Source organism: Gymnoscopelus microlampas (genome assembly GCF_963454915.1).
Source record: "Gymnoscopelus microlampas genome assembly, chromosome: 4".
Classification (NCBI taxonomy): Eukaryota; Metazoa; Chordata; class Actinopteri; order Myctophiformes; family Myctophidae; genus Gymnoscopelus; species Gymnoscopelus microlampas.
This window is the reverse complement of record NC_139941.1, coordinates 48613474-48630973: the sequence shown is the minus strand read 5'-3', so window position 1 is coordinate 48630973 and position 17500 is coordinate 48613474. Positions and strand designations below refer to the sequence as shown.

At 45.5% G+C, this 17500-nt stretch overlaps 1 protein-coding gene across 1 annotated transcript in view; it reads left to right on the top strand.

Annotated features, from left to right (window-relative positions):
- kiaa0825 (KIAA0825 ortholog) overlaps positions 1-13318 on the top strand; it is a gene marked incomplete at its 3' end in the record, with an annotated part of 226214 nt that extends 212896 nt beyond the window's left edge. Inside the window, exons 28-29 of the mRNA XM_084055537.1 lie at positions 12717-12737; positions 13197-13318. Of these exons, the coding sequence (XP_083911663.1) occupies positions 12717-12737; positions 13197-13318 (143 nt within the window). The remainder of the gene's footprint in view (positions 1-12716; positions 12738-13196) is intronic.
- Positions 13319-17500: the final 4182 nt, after the last annotated feature.

Below are 17500 nucleotides of genomic sequence, written 5' to 3'. Positions count from 1 at the left end.
TTTAGTACTTTTACTTTTGGTACTTTTTATGTACATTTTGATGCCAATACTTTCGTACTTTTACTCAAGTACATTTTGAATTCCAGACTTTTACTTGTAACAGAGTACTACAATGCAGTATTGATACTTCTACTTAAGTAAAGAATGTGAGTACTTGTGTGTGTGGGTGGGTGGGTGTTTGGGTGGGTGGGTGTCAGGTGTATAGCTCAGGTGCGCCGGAGAACAAAAGAAGAGAGAGTGAGAGTGAAGCGTCTATAGACGTTCACCCGCCTGTGGAGAGGAACACGGTCACAGCACTCGGCGCCGCTGTTTACTCTAGCCAATCACAGGGCGTGACGCCGGCAAGTGAAAGCACCTGCAGCGCAAGGGTTCCGCCCTGCCTCGGACATAGCGTGACGGACAGCTCCCCCGGCGAGTGATACGACGCGAGACACCTGGGCGGAAAGAGGGAGGAGGTCCCACAGTTGACTGCCATCCAAACTTCTGTTATTATTATCGCCGTTTGTCGACTGGAAACCTCATATGTTCAAAACTGTTACTTTGGAGGATTGCTATTCAGAAAATGTGCAAATAACTAGTCCATACCCGGGGATGTGCGCAGTCAAAGGTATTTGTAGATTTTGGGTTGTACACAGTAGCCATATATGCTTAGTTAAACTTTGGGAGACCAAGTTTGTTGCAGTCTTGCATGTTAAGAATGGCATTGATTGAGCACAGCTGGTGAGACAGACAGTCTGGGGCAATGGGAGAGAGAGTGGTTAAGATATCAGCTTGGGATGGGCACATTATCAAATGAAATAAGTATTTTTTTTTAGGTTACTAGGTGGCCATTGGTTCGGACCGTGATAACAGAGTACATCCCATAGCCTGCATGGGGGAGCGTAACCTGGACAACAGACCCCGTGGGTGCTAACGCTGTTAGCGCCAAGAGCTAACAGAGTACATCCCATTGCCTGGGGGACCATGATAAAAGACCCCCTGGCCACGCACGTGTCCGCGCATGCGCAGCAACGACGAAGACTGCGGTGGTAGAGTTAGACAGAGTTTCCAAAAAAGGCTAATAAACATCAGCTTGAATTTGGGAAAAGTGAAGGCTTCCTCATGGTGTGCATATGCTAATGGCTAATGGCTGTGTGCAAGTTCTGAGCAATTGCTTAAGAGCCACTGAGGAGAACCAAGCAAGACAGACAAAGACTGACTGACTGACTGACTGACTGACTGACTAATATCATTTTGGAAGATAGGAAGATTGCCAATCTACAAGCTCAAAACATATCGCAATCGCGAACATATGGAGATAAGAGGTTTTTGCCCGACAGCGACAATTTTGTTGCTTTGTCTTTCTGGTTTTGGGGGGAAAACCAGTGATGTGAAGGAGGCTGGGTGGACTGGGAGGGTTTGATTTGGTTGCTTGTTTTTTACTGGGTGATGGGCTGACTCAGTGTGTTTGACTGTGTGTGTGTGTGTGTGTGTGTGTGTGTGTGTGTGTGTGTGTGTGTGTGTGTGTGTGTGTGTGTGTGTGTGTGTGTGTGTGTGTGTGTGTGTGTGTGTGTGTCAGCGACACACACACACGCACACGCACATGCACATGCACACGCACGCACACGCACACATCCATGACACTGAGTTGCTCATACACACGTCAGCAAAACAGACCAATTTCTGTATGTGTACATGTAGGCTACTGTATATATCGTCTCTGTCGGGTGGAAACCTCATACAGTGTGTCCAAAAAACCTGTGGATCTGTTACTTTTGATGCTTTTGTGTGACGCTGTAGTGTGATCAACGGGCGATAATTTACGAAAAAACTAAAAACAAAAAGTTTTTTTTCAGCAACGATAAATCTTTGTTTTCTTTAACCTGTTTCTCTCTCTTTCCCTTTACCCCTCACTCTACCTCTGTCCTCTTTACACCTGTGACCTGGTGATGTGGCATATCATTCTGATTCTGAGACACACACACACACACACACACACACACACGCACGCACGCACGCACGCACGCACGCCATTCTCACACTCTTGCGCATAGAGAACATGTGTGTCCATGAGGATTTATAGATCCTAACAAGTCATTCCTCTCTGTGGAACTGGATGAGGTGTCAGTATTGATGGCATGCAGTCTTTTATGAGCTGGTATGGTGTGTGTGTGTGTGTGTGTGTGTGTGTGTGTGTGTGTGTGTGTGTGTGTGTGTGTGTGTGTGTGTGTGTAATTAGGTTAAATAGATGGGGTCTGGACACGGGTGGCAAAAGGCCACGTTTCTCACCCGCCCGCTCAGATTTATGGCCACACTCTGCTCTCCAAGGCCCCCCCGCCCCTAATGCACTCATTTGCATGTGTGTGTGCGTGTGTGTGTGTGTGTGTGTGTGTGTGTGTGTGCGTGTGCCATACTTATACAGTATGTTACATCAGCCAGTCACTTAAACCCTATCCTTAGTTAACCACTTGAAACAACATCCATATTCTGGGGGAGTATTAGGCAAAAAATAAATCTGATTTACAAGCTCACACCATGTCACAACCCGACGCATTGTGAGCTTGTAGATCTGCTATGGTGAAGAGATGTGGTGTAGATGGAAAAAAAGCTGTCCAAGCACAGAGCCAACTCGGGTGTAATCCACTAAGTCTAGAGTGGTTAACCGGGGTACCCCAGGGCTGTACACTAGATCCACTAGTATTTCCCTCTACGTCAAATCTCTTTGCCGAAAGTAGCCGATCTACAAGCTTGTGGATCTGCTATTTTCATCAAATGTTGCCCCCCCCCCCCCCCCCAGAATAGAGGCACACTACTGTTGATTAAAGCACAAAGACAAGGGGCCTGGTTATGAATAGGTGCCCCCCCACACCCCCATTCCCCCCCCTTGTCCCGCCAACCGCCTATTAGCAGTATGATGTGAAAGGTCCGTATGGCGAGCGTTGGATTGATAGTTTGACAAGTCCAACAAAGCTCATTGTCATTATAATTGCTATACGGTGGAGTGTTAATTTCACGGCCGTCCATATCGCCGTTGGACGTGACGTGACGGCCTGCCTGTTATTCCTCATCTCTGGAAAACATCTGTCTGTTCCGACATCACCCGCCTTCTTCTCATATCATATATATATATATATATATATACACCACCCTCCATGCTGTCGAATATAACGACTCCATCCGTGATGACTATAATCACTCCATAGGTAATTAGAACGCAAGTATAACCCCTTTCTTTTAAATATAATATACTGTATATTTATACGGTATAATATTGGCCTTGTCCTTGTTTCTCAGAATTTCAACTTTGTTATGTTTTTTTGTCCTTACAAGAGTATCAAGCTAAAGTAGTGACAATAGCCATGTCTACAAGCTCACAATGCGTCGCTTTCGCCACACACGCACGCACGCACGCACGCACGCACGCACGCACGCACGCACGCGCGCGCACACACACACACACACACACACACACACACACACACACACACACACACACACACACACACACACACACACACACACACACACACTGCCGAACGTACAAGCTCACAATGAGCTTGTGAGCTTGTTAGGTCTGCTATTTAGGGAGCATATGTCTGTTCATCTGAAGTGCTAAAGATGATTAGAAAAAATACAGTGGAAGTCCTGCTTCCCCCCATTTCAAAATGTATTTTCACAAGTGGAAATGACAAACAGATGACAGTTTTCCTCTCGCAACTTTTGCAAGGTGCAGTTACATTGGAGGATTGTGGAAGAGTTGTGTGACTTGAGAAACTGCAATATGTTGCAGCCCATGTGTTGAATCCCCTCCTAACTACTGTTCTCACCCCCTGTCATCAGAGGGGAGGAAGTCTCCAAGGATTGATGGATACAGTAGGCTGATAATGACAGTGTCATGGATCACACACACACACACACACACACACACACACACACACACACACACACACACACACACACACACACACACACACACACACACACACACTCCTTGAACCCATGGTTACCTGGGGGTTACCTGCCTGACCCTACAGTAGAATACGTTTTTTTAAAGGAGTAGTTCACCCAAAAAATTACGTATTTTCTATCAATTACACACCCCATGGAGATTTGTTTTTGTTTTTGTCGCATTCCTGTGCCAATAATTTGAAGACCGGCGACCGGCGGAGTCTATCCTACTCCTCATTGAATTATTGGCTTAGGAATGTGACAAAAACAAAAAAAATCTCCTTGGGGCGTGTAATTGATAGGAAGTCAAATGAAATAAGTCATTTATTTTGAGTGAAGTACTCCTTTAAGACCACCACTGAGAAAAAAAGAATAAGTACCTGTATCCTCCCCCTCTCTCTCTCTCTCTCTCTCTCTCTCTCTCTCTCTCTCTCTCTCTCTCCCTCTCTCTCTCTCTCTCTGTATGTCTCTCTCTCCCTCCCCCAGTAGTCAGTGTGGTGTTGAGTTGAGGACGGGTCCATTGACAGGCCAGAGTGGCAGTAACTTATTGTGTATTGATGGAGTGTGACAAATCATGAGGGAGCTCAGGGGTGCATGGCGGAGAGAGAGAGAGAGAGAGAGAGAGAGAGAGAGTGCACGACTCTGTGTCTCTGCCTCACTGTGTGTGTGTGTGTGTGTGTGTGTGTGTGTGTGTGTGTGTGTGTGTGTGTGTGTGTGTGTGTGTGTGTGTGTGTGTGTGTGTGTGTGTGTGTGTGTGTGTGTGTGTGTGTGTGTGTGTGTAGCAGGGCTTGGCATGGGGGGGCAGGCGGGACCGAGTCGGGACCCTTCACAGCTCATTTAGCCCAAATGGGGCCACCTGGGCGGGGAAGGAGCTTAGAGGGGGAAGCCCTGGCACTCTGGAGCCCCCAAATATAGGGGCGCCGTCAGCCTATTAATCAACACAGTCACCCTGACAAATCACCTCCACCATGACCTAATGAGAGAGAGAGAGAGAGAGAGAGAGAGAGTGAGAGAGAGAGGGGGAGGGGGAGAGGGAGAGGTAAGAAGAGGGAGAGCAAAAGAAGGTAGAGGAGGAAATGAATGTATCGTCGCTGTGCAGGCGCAGAAACCTCATATGTCCGAGTTTCACATTTTCGTATTTGAGTCATACTAGACATGTAACAATTTATCTTAAATTGATTCAAATTGATTCAGACTCGTGACAATTTAAATCGATTTGATAAAAAATTTAAAAAAGAAAATACCTGATCTGTAAGAGAATGTAAGAGAATTGATAAAAAAGAGATTTCATTAATTTGCTACTGTATTGAAAATAGGATAAGAGAAAACACAGTATTGTAAAAAAAAATATGAAAGAGAAGAAGATAAATAATAAATGTGTCTGGTCATTTGTCGGGAAAATAATTTTGTGTTTTAAAAATCGTGAAAAATCATAGTGTGAACCTAGTATTGTGATTCGAATCGTATCGTGAGTTGAGTGAATCGTTACATGCCTGCTTCATACAAGAGAGTCACACAAAAATAGTGAAAATAGCTGATCTACAAGCTTAGAAATCGTCTATTTTCACTATTTTCAAATGTTTTTTTGTTGTTTTTTTATAACAGTTTCGGACATAGAATGTTTCCACCCGACAGCAACACATAGAGGCATGTAACATTGAGGAGGGAGGTGAGAGGAGGTTTGGAAGGTGGGGGCTAAGTGAGTGATGTAAGGAGAGAGACAGAGGGGGGGGGGGGGGGGAGAGGAAAGGGAAGGAGTGATAAGAGAGAGAGTAAAGGATGTTTGAAAGGTGCAGGTGGAGGAGAGTGCCGGTCGTGGACTAAGTACTCGCATGTTGTTGTTTTTTTAAGTAAAAGTATCAATACCACAATTTATAGAAATACTACATGTAAAAGTCTGGTATTCCAAATTTACTTGAGTAAAAGACAAAAGTATTGGCATCAAAATATACTTCAAGTACCAAAAGAAAAAGTACAAATTATGTTCCTCTGAGATGTAATGGGGTCGAATTATTATTATAAAAATATTGAAAATTGTAAATACTGAAGAAAGTAAAAATTCCTCTAAATGAACTTAAGTACTTAATTACTTTACACCACTGGCAGAGGATGGCTGAAAGGTGAGGAGGAGGAGAGTGCTATGTGCTATGTGCGTGTGCGTGTGCGTGTGCGTGTGCGTGTGCGTGTGCGTGTGCGTGTGCGTGTGCGTGTGCGTGTGCGTGTGCGTGTGTGCGTGTGTTTGTGTGTGTGCTGTACTGTATGTGGGTGATGGGGGAGAGCTGTGAGATAACTAGAGGAGAATGTTAACAGTGTTGTCACAGCTAACTGATCCCAGTTCACAACAACCCAGCTGATTCAAAACAGACACCATGTATTAGTGACCTCTCTCTTACTACACTGTGTGTGTGTGTGTGTGTGTGTGTGTGTGTGTGTGTGTGTGTGTGTGTGTGTGTGTGTGTGTGTGTGTGTGTGTGTGTGTGTGTGTGTGTGTGTGTGTGTGTGTGTGTGTGTGTGTGTGTGTGTGTGTGTGTGTGTGTGTGTGTGTGTGTGTGTGTCCATGGGGGTGAATTTATTCTACTATTCTGCCACCAAAATGTGGAATGCCCTTTAGCACCTTTACAACTGGACCTATAGCTAAGTCCTCTAGCCATTCCTGCATCAAAAGTAATCAACAAACTATTCTAAATATATGAAATATCAAACACGAAAGCTTTCCCCACAATAAGGATGCTGCATGGGGTTTAAGTGGTTAAAAAGACGAACAACAACAGCAGCAGCATCGAACGGATGCCTCCTTCTTCTCCGAGTTCCCACCCCGAGGTGAGACGCCGTGGCGTCTTAATCTTCCCGGCACCGATCGCCGGGTCCAAATCACATTAGCTCAGGATCAGAGGTGAAACTGGAGCTTTTTCCACAGCTGATGTTGCTCTCGCTAATGAACCCCCCTTTGGCCATCCTGCTGCATATTACTGCCACATCCAATGAAATGAAAGGAAAGGGGAGGGGGGGGGGGGGGGGGGCTTTGTGTGTGAGTTGCGTGCAATAATCATTATGTAATTGCGCGAGCTCAGGGGGCTTTGTAGCGCCCTGACATTTTGGAATGCTCAATAGCAATATCTCTACACCTCTCCGTGGGGAGAGAGGCTCTGGAAACGGGTCCCCCCCCCCCTCCCCCTCTACTCCACATGATGGATGGTTTTCTGAGGCTATATGCAATCAACTTTAGTGTAATTATATAGCTTTGTGGTGTGTCTGTTTGGAGTTCAAATGTCTGGCGATATTAGTTTATCTTTGGGGATCTTTGTGGTGCGCACGTGAGCGAGCGAGTGCACACACCGGTATGCCGGTGAGAGGCAGAAAGGTAAAGGCCAGAGTCACCGTCCTGACCGATCGTGTTTATTGAGGTGACCCAGATGTTATGTCGCTCAATCAATGAAACCCCGACGCCCTTTATAACCCACCTGCTCACTACCGCCGTGATCCATCTCTCTCTCTCTCTCTCTCTCTCTCTCTCCCTCTCTCTCACACACACACACACACACACACACACACACACACACACACACACACACACACACACACACACACACACACACACACACACACACACACACACACACACACACACACACACACACGTTGGTATTACTATACTTGGGAAGGCAAGGCAATTTTATTAGTATTTCACGTTTCAACAACAAGGTAATTCAATGTGCTTTACAGAAAACATCAAGCAAAAGGACACACACTAATAAAATCACAATAGAATGCATAAAACAAAAGAAGTAAAACAAAATTAAAAAGGAAAAAGACATCAACATTTTAGAACGGAAAAATTGATAAGCCTGAGTTGTACTTAGTGCCACGCCAGCATGCACCGGAAAAGGGCAATCTACAAGCTCACAGCTTGCAATCTGCTATTTTCTGTGTGCAACACACTGGCACGCAAATATGTGTAACACCACTTCTATTGTGAGGTCCAGGGAAATTGTCCTCACGACTATTCCTCAATTTCTACTATAGTACAAGTCAGGGACATGCACAGATAGACTTGGTGCTGGAGCACTTGCCCTTTGCCCTCTTGACCAGAAGTGCCCTTTAGAAAAAAAGAACATTTTTCTTTTTTCAGTTTACAGCAGGGGTCTTCAACAGGGGGTCCGGGACCCCTAGGGGGTCCTCAGAGTTACTACTGGGGGTCCGCCAAATCTTTATGTGATAGGATTTTTCTTTTTACCATAACCACTGGAAACCTAGCATCCCTTTTCTGAGGAGAACTTTAGCCAAAAATAGCAGATCTACAAGCCCTCGCAGCGCGAGGCGTTGTGGGCTTGTAGATCTGCTATTTTTGGCAAAGATGTATAGGTGTAGAGGGGAAAAAGAGCAGACCAAGTAAACAAAAAAAAGTATAATTTACTTGAGCACCTGCCCCTCAAAATGTCTGTGCACGCCACTGGTACAAGTACTGTACAAGTACAAGCGCAAGCACACACGCACACACACACACACACACACTCACACACACACACACTCACACACAACCACAGAGAGAGTCTCGTCCTTTCTCCCACACTCAGAGGGATCTTTAGTTGATCAGCCTGGGAGGCCTATAGCTGGACAACAGACTGAAAACAGTGCATTTCTCTGGCGGAAGCCCATTGAGATGCAGCTCAGCACCATTAAAGTCCTGGATTGAATATTCAAGAGCATGCGGCGCCTTTCCCTATTGACTGCTATCTGTCTGCCCGGCCCGTCCATTCTAGCTATCTATCGACGGGTTCTTCTGTGTGAGAAGAAGCTCTAAGCCCCCGGCCTGTCCGCGGCATCGACTGGCCCGGGATGGAGGGTCCTGGGAGAGAGGATGATGCTCCTCTCCACCACCAGTGCATTTGCTCCTCCTCCCATCCATCCATTAACTTGGAACAGCGACGGACCGCCCGTCCGCCGCTGTTGCTGTGGAGAGAAGCAGTCACGCAGCCTCATAGGCATGCATGCACACACACACGCACGTGCACGCATGCACACACACACACACACACACGCGTCACAGATACCGTCACGGATACAGTCACAGATACCGCCACACAGTAAAATCATAAGTTTTAATGTACAATTTACAATGGTATTTACAGTAGCAGACTTACAATAAGCAAGCCAAACCTATAGCATCAGTCTCTAAACAATATACTATAAAAAAAAAAATCTGTACATTGAAACTGTAGAAACTACCAGGAGTACGTCTAGAGTTCGACACCTACGTGCCACCGCCGATGTGACCGATATGCCCATATTTGGAGATCTGTGTGTCTGTCAGTCCTTGTCCTTTTTATGTCCATATATGGATATCTCTGTATTTGTCAGTCCTTGTCCCTTTTATTCCCATTTTAAGCGTGCGTGCGTGTGTGTGTGTGTGTGTGCGTGTGCGTATGCGTGCCTGTATGTGTGTGTATGCGTGTGTGTGTGTGTGTGTGTGTGTGTGTGTGTGTGTGTGTGTGTGTGTGTGTGTGTGTGTGTGTGTGTGTGTGTGTGTGTGCGCGCGCGCGCGTGCATGTGCATGTTCGTGCGTGCGTACCACCGCGCGTGTTCACTGCATGTCTGCACACGTCTGTGTATGCTCACATCACGTATTTGTGTCACTGCATGTGTGACGTCACGTGTGCGTGTGCATGCACACATCCACATGCAGGCGGGGGTGGGGGGGGGGGTGTGCACATGCCATGTGAAATGTGTGTGTGTGTGTGTGTGTGTGTGTGTGTGTGCGTGCTCAAGTCGACATCGCCTGCTCTCCTGAACTGAATAGACTCTCACAGCATGAAAAGCCTACAAGGTGAAGCTGTAAGTTAAAAAAGCAAAGGCCCTTTCAGCGCCCCGCTTATCTCGTTCACACGGCTGTTGGCGGCACCGAAACACGGAGAAGGAACAGAGAGAAAGCATTATAATTTTATTATAAGGACAGAGGGGGTAGAACGGAGCACGGCCCCGATAAGGATCTGGAGATTAGGACGGCAGCAGAACAATAAATTTTGCAAAGTGTTTGAAAACACATACAGCCATAATTAAGTGGCATTCTGAGTTTAAATGAGGTGACAGCGAGTCTTTCTTCGTCTCCCTGACCTCCTAACATTGCCATTAGCACGGAGAGAAAATGAACTGTTTGAAATGGTAACAGAACACTATCTGATGGTACATGAGGACAGAGCGCACGCACGCACGCACGAACGCACGCACGCACGCACGCACGCACGCACGCACTCACATTTATTGATTCATTGATTCATTGAAGACTTTATTGACGAAAGGTACAGGCAGTACCACTAGTTAAAACACACACCAAATGGATGGCACTAAAAGCCATAGACTTGTGTCTATGGCTATATATGGAGTGGGCACTCATTTGCTTAGCGGCCCGCTCGGAGTGGGCACTCACTTGCTTAATGCTTAGCGGCCCACTCGGAGTGGGCACTCGCTTGCTTAGCGGCCCACTCAGAGTGGGTACTCGCTTGCTTAGCGGCCCACTCATGCAGATTCATTGGTGAGAGAAGAGAGGAAGGACATGGACATCCCTCTCAAACCCTCTTGCACACTGTAGGGCTCCAAATATAACAGATACTTTATTGCACCACTGCTACTGTAACTTAATTAGTAACTAAATTGGGGAGAAAAAGTGGTAAAACATCAATAAATAAATAGAGGATTTATGTATAGCCTTGTTTTCCTTTTCCGAGGACGATGTTTTGTGTATAATGGCTACGAACATCATACAGTCGTGCCAGCTTTTCCTTCATAGATATTACAATATACAATTTAGGCAACGACTTACAAGACAATGCAAGATCAGGGTAAGCAGAGCAGAGCCTGAATCCTAGTCAACAAGCAACAGGGTAAAGTCAATGGAGTAGTGTGCAAAGACAATAACGTAGTGCTTCAAAGCAACTAGGATACCAGGTAAACATCAAACATAGCAAATCATCTCTGTCGTTAAAACCTCATACAGTATGTCCAGAACTGTTACTTTTCAGGATTCAAATTGAAAGCATCAAAAAGTAGCAGATCTACAAGCTCAAAATGCGTCCCTTTGCACCGCATTTTGAGCTTGCGGATCTGTACATTTGATGCATTTGTGTGACGCTGTAGGTGTGATCAAGTAGGACGTTAATTTACGGAAAAAAAACGCAAAACGTTAAGATACTATATGGAGATAGAAGGTTTCTGTCCGACCGCAACGAAATATCCGCACAAAGCATTTCTCGTCAGGAAAGTTTTTTTATCGAAATGAGAAAAATATCAAAGTAACTGTACAGTACAGTATATCTGCATAGTAAACTAGCATCCATAAAAAAAGAAGGTGACAAGAACGGGACACAAGAACAGAGGAGCACCTTTGATGTATGAAATGAATGAATGAAACTTTTAGCCACTAGTAGTGGGAAGAAGCCATGCCTCTGTGACACAGAAAAGCGGGGATATGTGTTCAAATACACAATTTATTCATAGCGGGGGTATGGAAATGATCTGTGGAAGAAGAAGTGCTTTGAGTAGAAGTTTTGCCATATCAACGTCTGGGAGTGAGGTCTTTGTCTGGGAGCAGCGACTCGCTTGCCTCGCGAAGCCCCTCAGCGCTCCTCTTGTGGGTCTTGTAGTTTATATATGCACAAGTGACAAAGAGAAAGTAGTGAATTAGTAATGGGCTACTTCCTGGTAGCGCACCGAGGTGAACTCACGACGAACGTCTTTCTTTTGTTCTTTCTTTGTGCTGTTGAGTGGGGGGGGTGCGGTGGGGGGGGGGGGGTGTTGGTGCAAGGGAAGGGAGCGCTCTGATCTGTGTGCGTGTGTGTGTGTGTGTGTGCGTGTGTGTGTGTGTGTGTGTGTGTGTGTGTGGAGAGAGAGGAAAATGTGAAAGCACTGTCTGTTTATCTGAATCATCTTTTGTTGATTAATTCATGGCTGATATTTTATGCATTTGGAGTGTTCTGTTCCCGCGACCTGTTAGGGTTTGGGTTGGGGCCTTGTCTAACTTTGTAGTTAACTTTGTGCACACACACACGCACGCACGCGTGTGGGTGTGCATGCCTGCCTGTGTGTGTGTGTGTGTGTGTGTGTGTGTGTGTGTGTGTGTGTGTGTGTGTGTGTGTGTGTGTGTGTGTGTGTGTGTGTGTGTGTGTGTGTGTGTGTGTGTGTGCGTGTTAGAGAGAGAGAGAGGAGAAAGAGTGTATAACTATGTATACAAGCGTACCTGTAAATTAATCAGCATTTGTGTGTATTTGTGTGATTGAATCTGTCTCGCAACTTCGCAAGTGTATTCTCGAACTCTCTGCTTTTCTTCCTGTCTCTACAATATCCTCCCTTCTCTCTCTCTCGCGTGCCTTCTCTCTCTCTCTCTCTCTCTCTCTCTCTCTCCCTCTCTCTCCGTGGCTCATGGGTGAAGACAGTTCGACTTTTTGATCCCAGAGACCTGCAGGCAATTGGGACCCTTAGCAGGTGCCTGCCTTTCCTGCCTGCCTGCCTGCCAGGCTGACTGACTGACTTTTACTGACTGCCCGGCTGACTTCTTATCCCCACCTTCGTTACTGCACCAACATAGGAGGGTGGGGGGGGGGGGGGGAGGCATCCCGGAGCAAAGATGAGGGAGGCTGTGGATAGGGAGGAGGAAAAGAATATGGCAGAACTCGGGGTGTACATGTATTAGCACCTCGGAGCGGCAGCCAGCCATGCTGCTCAGTATATAGTTTTATTTTTTCCTCGTTGCTTCCTATAGCTCCACTCTGACTGCAATGCAACCTGTGGTATTGTAGGTGTGCTGTGCATCGACTCAGGTACGATGCATAATGTGAGCGCTGGGTGACTTGTGTGTGTGATGGGGGGGGGGGAGGGGGGCCCGGGGGTTGCAGGAGGTTGGGATATATTTGTAGTTGGGAGTTATGGTTCATTGGAGGGTAATTGTGGTAAGGTGCTGCGGTGTACATGTACCGTGTCGAGGAGGAGGCTGCATGGCAGACACTTGTCAGACAGACAGAGAGAGAGGACAGGACTGAGCGAGAGGGCGCCTGGGCGTCCTTACAGAAAGGGTCTCCTCCGCGGTAATGATTTAGCTCGAGTGAAAGAGGTCACACACACACACACACACACACACACACACACACACACACACACACACACACGCAGACACAGACACAGACACGAGTACATACACATTTGTCTGAGAGTGTCACAGCCGCCTCGCGGGTGCTATTTCAGTGAGAGGTGCCAGGCTGTTGAACCAAGTTCCTAACAAGAGCCAAACACTCAGGAGAGTGAGGAGCAGAGAGGGAAAGAGGTGAGGCGAGGAGACGAGAAGTCAGAGGAGAGAATGGAGGAGGAGGAGGAGGAGGAGGGCGAAGGAGAGGCACAGAGATAAGAGAGGCAGAGAGCTGTCATCCTTCCCCCTAGAAACATGTGCAAGAACTCGCTGTCTGCGTACAACAGTCACCTACTCCATTTTATTGACCAGGCGACACGGGAGGCTTGGCAGTTGTTTGGTTATTTCTTGTTGTTGTTTTCCTTATCATATTTTTTTCTCCCACCTCTCACCCGCGTCAGAATGCCTCCGTGTGAGAGGCGACGGTGCTAAATTTGAACCCTGGGCTCCTTTGCCTGTCACCGAGCCCTTCCTCGAGTCAGGGGGATGGCGTTGGTTGTTGTATACGAGACCACACACACACACACACACACACACACACACACACACACACACACACACACACACACACTGGACTAACACTGGAATGCTCGCCGGTCCGAAAAAACGCCCAGTGGTGGACAGGCCGGCCTTAACTCTTTAAGACCGGGAACGCATCTGTGTGTCATTTTTAGATTTCTTTGGCTATTAAAAAATAGCAGGAAAAAAAATTTGAATCCAAGATTTTGCCACGATTTTTCACAATTTAAAAAAAATAGCAGATCTACAAGCTCATAGCGCGGCACTCGGTGCCGCGCTATGAGCTTGTATATTTGCTATTTTTGAATAGCCAAAGAAATCTAAAAATGACACACAGATGCGTTCCCGGTCTTAATGGTAATGAATGTCTGAAATACCAACAGTGCTGGCTATGATATGCTGTGATAATTGCTCCTCTCGCTGTCTGCAGTGCAAATACAGTGTGGAAATCGGTATGGCAAACACATTAATATGGAAATGTCTACATTAATTTCGGAACGCGCGGTTGTAAATTATTCAGTAATTAAGCCACCGCAAATTACACAAACTTTTCCCCCCGGCTGATGACTGAGGGTGAGATGGGAGAAGAAGAGTGACTGTGTGAGACGGCACCAGAGTTGCCAGATTATGCGCGAGAAATAAGCTACTCCACTACATCTCAGAGGCAAATATTGTACTTTTTACTCCACTACAATTATTTGAAAACGTTAGTTACTAGTTACGTTGTAGTAATAATTTGAATTATTATTACAAAACCTTTGTACTTACATTTTGATTACCGGACCTTTACTTGCAACAGAGTGTTTCTACATTGCATTATTGATACTTTTACCTAAGTAAAGAAATTGAGTACTTTTTCACATGGCTGACGAGAACGCACATAACTCTGTGTGTGTGTGACGTAGGGCGTAAGGGCGTCACCCCTGGGTGAAACACCAGGTTGTTAGGGTGTCCTGTAGCAGTTCAAGCTTGTAGATCAGCTATTTTTGGCTGTTTGTTGTACGACATGGTATATAGGGCTTAAAGGAGACACACCATGAATTTCACTTTTTTTTTTTTTTTTTGTATTTTTTGGGCTCCCCAGTGTCTTCTTGTACCCCAAAAAATATTTTTGTTTAACATTCAGTTTATCATTCATTTCTCATTTCAGAGATTTTCAAAATGGGTGTGTCTGAACAGGCCATCTCAGAATGGCAAGTTTGCTTACATCACCAAACTTTCTGCCCATGTATTTGATGTATTCTGAGTATTTAGAATTGCTCAGTAGCACCCCTCTGCCCAACAGGACGTTTTGGTATTGCAGCTGAAAGTGCTTTATAAGCCTGAGAGAATTGACTTGGGATGAGTATATCTGAATGTTGATTTAGGCTCGAACCTTTTGAAAATGGTTTGAGGGACATACACCATATGATATTAAATATCTTTTTTTTTTTTAATTCATGGTGTGTCTCCTTTAAGTGAGAATTAAGCCAGACTGATCGATTGATTGATTGAATATACTTTATTAACAGTTTACATTACAGTACACTTATACAATAATGCTAAAAGGATAACACAATAGCCCTGAGCCCTGAGGACCACAAAAGCCATTGTGGTCCTATGTATTCAATTCATCAAGACATATAAATACATAAACATACTATACAAGAAATCTTTATACGAGGAACATTAAACGTGTATGTACAGAAAAACAGTGCGGGGTCATTTCTTTTGGCAAGCTAGACTTGTCTAGGACTTTGTTTTATGGCGGTTTTGAAGGCGGGTAGGGAGTCGCACTTTCTTATGGCTGGTCGTAGGGCATTCCTATGCTATTGAGAAACGAGTGGCCTTTTTACCCCAGCATCGCAATAGAACAGTATTTTTGCTTGAACAGAAAACATAACACTGTACATAACATATACTGCAGTACAAACATGGTATAGCCTTCGTAAAAGGCACCTCATCTGTCGTGAGGAGGTGTGGGGGTGGAGTTTTCAAATGGTTTCTCCCAAGGGTGCCGTAGCAATGCTTATAGCAGCTTGGCAACAAACAGGCATGTAAAAAGTGTCATGTCTATAACGATGGACATGTCCATATTATGCCAAACAAAACAATATCACACATGAATGTGGAACAGAAACATTTGTCAACTTCAGGATTAATCATATTGAATTGTGTGGTATATATATGTGTGTCTGTGTGGATTCCATTAGTCATGTCAGTCAGCTATCTGTCTAAAACACCACACATCTGTCAACAGCTGTCAGATTGTTATCGTAGAGCTCAACTTCACTGGAAAAGATATGATATCGTCTCTGTCGGCTGGAAACTCATTATGTCCAAAACTGTTACTTTTCAGGGTTCAAATAAAGAAAAATAGCAGATCTACAAGCTTGAAACGCGTCGCTTCGCGCCGCGTTTCAAGCTCGTGGATCTGCTATTTTCGATGCTTTTGTGTGACGCTAGTATAATCAAGTAAGGCGTTAATTTAAGAAAAAAAATCACACCCTGTGTGAAGTGAGTGGTGCCTTTGATGAGCCCCGTATTGACCCCCGTATTGATGTTGTCATCAATGTTTGTGGACAGACATACATACATACATACGGACACACGGACAAAGCCAGATATAGGAGTGGTTGGCACCACTCAAAAAAAAGAAATGGAGATACAGCAAGAGGTTTCTGCCCGACAGCAACGTATTATATCAACGCTGTCTCATCAAAAAAAGTCATATTTTGACTTTTTGGGACTATTTTGACCAAACGGCAACATGTGACGTGAAGGGGGGGGGGGGCAAAAAAGTCACAATATTACTTTCTGGGAATATATGATTTACGATTCTGTGCCTATCGTGACATAACTCGGACTGCTCAAAGCGGTCCGAGTTATGACACGAGTCGGCTCAAAGCAGACTTCGCAACGCTCGGCATGACAACTCGCTCGGCGTGGTGCATCCCGTGGCTCAAGTCCGCGTTGCTGTAACGCGGAAGTCCCGAGAAGTCAGGACTTTTTTGCCCATATACTCATGTTGACGTTTGGTCACAAAGTCACAATATGCCTTTTGGGGAGTGTGTTGGTTCTCTCTCTCTCTCTCTCTCTCTCTCTCTCTCTCTCTCTCTCTCTCTCTCTCTCTCTCTCTCTCTCTCTCTCTCTCTCTCTCTCTCTCATTCCTTCATCTTCCTCCATCCGTGGATTCCTCTGTAGTCTTGGGTATGATTGATTGTATTTGCAGGTACTGTACCTATACAGTATATGCTGTGTGCATGGGTGGTGTATGGTCCTTTAAGTGGGTCGGCGTGTGTCGGCAAGGAAGGAATGATGGGATTGTTCTCTTGTTTACATTCTGTTCTGGTGTGAAAGCGGGTCGTGCTATGAAAACATTTTAAGTGATATTCGTTGTTACTACAGTAAGTACAGGTGATACAGAACTTAGAACTTGATCTGGCTGATAACGTGGATTTGTTTTCATATATTTTGAACTTCTGAGATAGGACATTCTGCACAATGAGTACTTTTACCTTTGGTACTTTAAGTACATTTTGATACTAACACTTTTGTACTTTTACTCAAGTACATTTAGGATTCCGGACTTTTACCTGTAACGGAGTATTTCTACATTGTGGAATTGATACTTTTACTTGACTAAAAAATTCTACTTTTTTTCCACCACCGCAGGTACAGTAACATGCCTGTCCGTGTCTGTTAGCAGAGAGCCATACCACTGGCTGCACCTTTCCTCCCGAAACAGACCCTCAACGTCAATATCGCATATTTACCGTACGTCCTTGTTGATTCCGACTCGGAACGCCGGACATCGTTTGAGAGCCGATTGAGACGGACGTCAGGCAGGAGGGTCTTAATATCGAGTGGCACCGCCCGCCCGCTCAGGCGTCATACCGTACG